General features: G+C 34.4%; 1 protein-coding gene across 1 annotated transcript; it reads left to right on the top strand.

The window, feature by feature from the left end:
• Nucleotides 1-1079: 1079 nt before the first annotated feature.
• On the top strand, nucleotides 1080-5479 carry LOC130748279 (IAA-amino acid hydrolase ILR1-like 4). Its single transcript, XM_057601462.1, has 5 exons — nucleotides 1080-1506; nucleotides 2257-2382; nucleotides 3195-3509; nucleotides 4299-4427; nucleotides 4957-5479. The coding sequence occupies exons 1-5, from the start codon at nucleotides 1171-1173 to the stop codon at nucleotides 5362-5364; spliced, it is 1314 nt and encodes a 437-aa protein (XP_057457445.1). The 5' UTR covers nucleotides 1080-1170; the 3' UTR covers nucleotides 5365-5479.
• Nucleotides 5480-5717: the final 238 nt, after the last annotated feature.

Genomic DNA, 5717 nt, shown 5'->3' with positions numbered 1-5717 from the left:
ATTATAATAGAATCGAGTTAGATCAGAGATTAAGAGTGCAATCATGCATAGAATAATGTTACTTCGACAATTGATTTCCACCTCCACCTTAGCTTAAGAAGAAGAGAAATAAGAGAAATGAGTGATATAATTTGTGATGTGATAGGAAATGAAGAAAGAGATATGAAGAAAAATGTGTGAAAATGAGATGAAAGAGAAAGTGAGGTGTGTGTGTATATCATTACTTTCATGCGTAATATTAGTAGGTTTATTTTCCCATAGACAAATGATAGTTGTTAGTAAATTAATATAAATTATATCTACTCATGGTTTGAGCCCTGACCCTTCACCTGCAATTTTTATTAGCTCAATCATGTGAGCTATCCACCCACCCTACATAATTTTAGTAGGTATAATCCGAAAATCAAATGTGGGCGACTGGACGTGAAGAAATGAATATTATCACGTGCTCCGATTTTGACCTGCTGATTGGACACAACTAGCCGTCCTTTTAACCCACATGTTCATCATTTTTTAAGTTGCTATTACGATAACCATACGTTTGGATTTTCTTGTTTTAGGTTAAAATGTATAATTTATACTTTCTGTTTTTTTTTTCTGAAAAATTAAAAATAATGATTTCTCTTAAAATAAAAAGTACTATTAATCTACTCAACAAACTCTACAAGATGCTCTATTATTTTCAGTTTTTAGAAAAAGTATTAAAAAATATTTAACAAAAAGACATTAAAAAATGACATTATGATGTAAATATTCAGTAAATATTTTTGGGTTTGCATTAATTTTAGTAAATTTATTATCCTTTTTGTTTTCTAATGATAACTAAGTATTAAGAGTTATGAGATATATGAGTTGAGTGAGGAGGTCCACAGATCAATTCCTCGATGAAGCAATTTATCTTTTCGATATAAAAAAAATTATTATCTTTTTGCAATAGTTAATAATAAATGGCATATCTATGATGTAAATTTAATTCAGTAAATATTTTTGGGCTTACATTAATTTTGGTTAATATATATATTTTTTTGCAATATTAAAAAAAGACCAATCTGTTTACTATAAATCTGTGTTGAATTCACAATGACAAGAACACTGCAACTGCTACTGCATAAAGTCTAGTGATTTTTGCTCCTCCACCATACCCACCCGCCTAAAAAATTCATAGAAGCCATGAATTTCTTCAAGTGGGTCAACTGGTTCATCATTTTCCTCTGCTTTGCTGCAACACAGATCTTCTCAGATGAACACTCTGCAACCAAGTTTCTGGATTTTGCAAAGGAGCCTCAGGTTTTTGATTGGATGGTGAATATCAGGAGGAAGGTTCATGAGAATCCAGAACTGGGTTATGAGGAATTTGAGACTAGTAAGCTGATTAGAGCAGAATTGGATAAATTGGGTATCACATATAAACATCCAGTTGCAGTTACAGGTGTTATTGGCTTCATAGGGACTGGACTTCCCCCTTTTGTTGCAATTAGGGCTGATATGGATGCTCTTCCTATGCAGGTTTAGATCATCTTTTTTTTATTTTTTATTTTATATTCACTTTTTTTTCATACATGTTTAAGATATGCTTGCATGAGGGTTTTGCCTTTCAATTATTTTGATATTATGGATTGCCTTTGGGTTTGATGCAAAATAAAAAAAGTTTGCCTTTACTCAAGTGTTCCTTGTAGAATGTAGGGCCTTCTGCCCTCTTGCAATTTACTGGTTATTTTTCTAGTAAATCATCATTTTTTGTCCCTAAAGACATTGGATTGGTCACTCTAAAGTATGGAAATGACCTTTTTCACCCTAAAAAGGTGTCTATTATGATGTGTTGCATGTTTGATACACGGTAGAAAAACATGGTGAAGCTGAAATAATGTAGGCAGCCTCAAAAGCTAAGAAAAGTTGCTTCATATCCACTGTGACTTTGACTTACCCTGATTTTCCATTGTGTATGCAAACATGCATGTAGTCAATTAATAGCATGGTTGAAAATTCTTTTATGATTGGTTATGTAGCAAAAATCAATTTTTGGGGAGAAGTTTTACTGACTCTATGAGTAGATTTTGAATGGCAAAATTGATTCTGAAGAATAATATTAAGCTGATTCTAACATCCAAAAAAAGATGATATTTTTCATCTTTCATGGACACAAAAATGTTATATTTTTCTTTCAATGGACCAAAACAATGATTCACTCTTATTTTTCTAAGAGGATACTGCTTCATCTATATTTAATTGATTTTTTTTTTTGGTCTCTAACCTTAGGAAATGGTGGAGTGGGAACATAAGAGTAAAGTACCTGGAAAGATGCATGCTTGTGGTCATGATGCTCATGTTACTATGCTTCTAGGTGCTGCAAAGATCCTCAAGGAGCACGAAAAAGAGATAAGGGTATGATTCTTATGATTTTATGATTTACTTTTTTTTGGGGTTCCTTTTCCTTTATATAATACAATAAATACATAGATAATAACAAGGTCAGCTATTTTCTTTTAATGTTTTGTGACTTACTGTTCTTCAAGTAATTTTGCAATGGGAGGAGGTCACAGCTTCCAATTTGCTGTCTCCTCAAGAAATTACCAATTTTTAAGGTTTTAAATTGAAGTTGCAGATACATTATAATTTATAATCCTTGAAATTGCAATGCAAACAAATATGGCTGATGCAGCCAGAATAGTGATTGTGATAGGGTTGTGAAAACTTCTGAATCTCACAAATGTGGTTGGAAAACAGTTGCATAAACTTCTGAAACCTTAAACAATATGAAAACTTGTTCCTGATGGTTGTATACTTCTGTTGTTTATGAGGATCATGGCAAAGTCGAATATGACATTATTTCTGACATTGGTCATATTGGCTAACTGCTGCCAAATTATCCTCATTAAGCCAATTTTGTATGATTAAATCATCCTATAATATGGCATTCGAATTTAGTCTATAAAAACATGAATCTATGCATCTTTGATTGCTGTAATCATAACAGACACAAACTCATTATCTAGAAGGAAGTGGAAAAGGAAAAAGTTGGCCACTGTATTATCTACTATCCCTGGCGAGGTGTTTGTATATGAATGGAAGAAATACTAACTGTTGTAATATAGAATTTTTTTCACTCTTGCCTACTACTTGTGAAATTTTCAGCTCTATTGTTTTCATCATCTTATGGATCACTGATATGATTCATTAATTTGTTGTCTCTACAGGGAACTGTTGTTCTTGTTTTTCAACCAGCAGAAGAAGGAGGTGGAGGGGCTAAGAAAATTTTAGATGCCGGGGCCTTAGAAAATGTCTCTGCGATATTTGGATTGCACGTCTCACATAGAGTACCAGTAGGTGAAGTGGCCTCCAGGTCTGGTCCTATGTTTGCAGGAAGCGCTTTCTTTGAAGCAGTAATAAGTGGAAGGGGAGGCCATGCAGCTATTCCTCAGCATTCTATAGACCCCATATTGGCAGCTTCCAATGTGATTGTTAGCTTACAACATATTGTTTCTCGCGAGGCTGATCCTCTTGACTCCCAGGTAAACTCATTTCATTAATCCTTTTCCTTCCAATCTCCAATTATCATTTATTCTTATTAGTTTGTACTATTTTTTGAATCCTATTCTCCCAAAGCAGACATCCTGTCTTCTATATGTTTACCTAAACTAAATGTTAGTTCAAGTGGTACATACTTGATTCGCCATAAGCAAGGTCTTGAGTTCATGTCTTGTGTATGGAAAAAAAACCTCACTGAGAGAGCTAGGCCCCATTAGGATCTGGATGTTCCCGTCTCAAACAAGACTTCCTCCTGTAGAGTATACCCGTGTTAAACCGAAAACTAAAGATGGACATAAGAAAGAACAAAGGGAAATAAAAGAAAAGCATTGGCAAGGCCAAAGCTAGCAAACCCATTTCCTTAGCAATTCTTGGCTTCCCTTGTTTTCGTGTACTACCTTTTTGATTATCTAAATATAATTTAAGAAGTATCAGTTACACCTTTTGTCACCTACCTTAATGCAAGACCTAATGTTTGCTATTAACTTATCATTGTATGAGCATTAAAAGCTTTGTATTCTTTCTTGCTAGACTTAGATGTGTTGTTAACAAAGAATAGGGTTTCTTATGACTCATACAATACTTGCCTTGACAGTACACTGTCTTGTGTGCTCTTGTGGTCGATTTGAGAAAGAAAAAAATGTCGGGAAACATACCCCAACATATTCTGTTTAAAATGACTTTTGAATATGATGAAACCCTTGTTTCCAGAAGTAATTCCTTATATATAGAGGCAATCCTTTAAGTCATCCTAACACAGAATATTCCCCCAGGTTTTGACTGTAGCAAAATTTCAAGGAGGTGGTGCTTTCAATGTCATTCCAGACTCTGTCACAATTGGTGGCACCTTCCGAGCCTTTTCAGATGAAAGTATCATGCAAATGAGACATCGGATTGAACAGGTCTGTTATGGGAAAAGAATATATTCATTTTTTATGCTTAAAATGGTACTATTAAGCTCTATTTTTTAAATCATCAACTCAAACATATGTTGGTTGTAACAATGTGTTTTATTCTTAGTTGTTGCTATACAAATATTAATCAACATAACTTCAAGTAGACGCATGGATTACGAATTTGGATCCCGCAATGAGTTTTATTTTTCTTCAAATTTAGTGTCTCTAAGGAGAAAGATAGACATGACCCATACATTGCAAAATTTGTTGATCTTTGCAAGGTCTTTGTGTTTATCCATCTTCATGTGAGTCTTTAAAAGCCTTGGCGAGGGGGTTCAAATCCATGGATAGCTAAAGTTGGGGAACTGAATTCTTGTGCAATTGCTTTTTCTTGAAATTTTTACCATGCAAGTAGATTCATAAATTGTAGCTGGGTAAACAAGGTCAAAATGCAGTAGTTCTCAGCCTCTTTATCTTTTGTTGTCAATCTTATTTGATCTTATTATTAGGGGCTAAGGTTGATTCATTTATGTAGGTTATCATTGGACAAGCTGCTGTGCAGAGGTGCAATGCAACAGTCAGCTTCCTTGATGAAGAGAAACCTTTCTTCCCTCCAACAGTAAACAATGGTGACTTGCATGAGCATTTTCAAAGTGTTGCTAAGAGCTTGCTTGGCGTCAATAAAGTAAATGGCATGGAACCATTGATGGGATCTGAGGACTTTTCATTCTACCAACAAGTTATTCCCGGATACTTCTTCATGCTTGGAATGGAGAATGCTTCTATTGGACATTTTGAGTCACCACACTCTCCATATTTCAAAGTCAATGAAGATGCACTTCCTTATGGAGCTGCACTTCATGCATCATTAGCTACTAGATATCTTCTCACATATCATCAGGACATACCAATAACAAAGGGAAATTCTCATGATGAATTATAACAAACGCCCTTGCTCTTGGTGCAATAAGGAGGTAGGGTGGCATTGGTATGGCATTAGGGTTGTAAATGAATTTCATTTAAATTCAAATAATTCCATAGGCTTCTGTTTTTTGTTACACCGGAAGACCTCCCCTCCCCAACCCATATGTTACCTAGCTTTTACCACTTGAGAACTATTTCATAGGCTTCTAAGGTGAAATCTTTAAATATACTAATCTACTTGGACAAATCAAGTGAGAGAAAAGAAGTTTTCGAATATCAACTAGGGATGGGGATGCATTTGTTTCAATTTGAAAATTATTTGGAAAGCCTTGTAATAACATATTATATGCGTCTAAATCATAGTTATAAAAC

The sequence above is a fragment of the Lotus japonicus genome, chromosome 3 (genome assembly GCF_012489685.1).
Source record: "Lotus japonicus ecotype B-129 chromosome 3, LjGifu_v1.2".
In the NCBI taxonomy this organism is placed as follows: Eukaryota; Viridiplantae; Streptophyta; class Magnoliopsida; order Fabales; family Fabaceae; genus Lotus; species Lotus japonicus.
Note: the sequence above shows the minus strand (reverse complement) of the source record. Positions and strands in the feature narration are given on the sequence as shown.

Coding starts and splice junctions, on each gene's coding strand:
- LOC130748279 (XM_057601462.1), top strand. CDS start 1,171: ATGAATTTCTTCAAGTGGGTCAACTGGTTCATCATTTTCCTCTGCTTT. Junction 3,510..4,298: donor CTGATCCTCTTGACTCCCAG/GTAAACTCATTT, acceptor ATATTCCCCCAG/GTTTTGACTGTAGCAAAATT. Junction 4,428..4,956: donor TGAGACATCGGATTGAACAG/GTCTGTTATGGG, acceptor TCATTTATGTAG/GTTATCATTGGACAAGCTGC.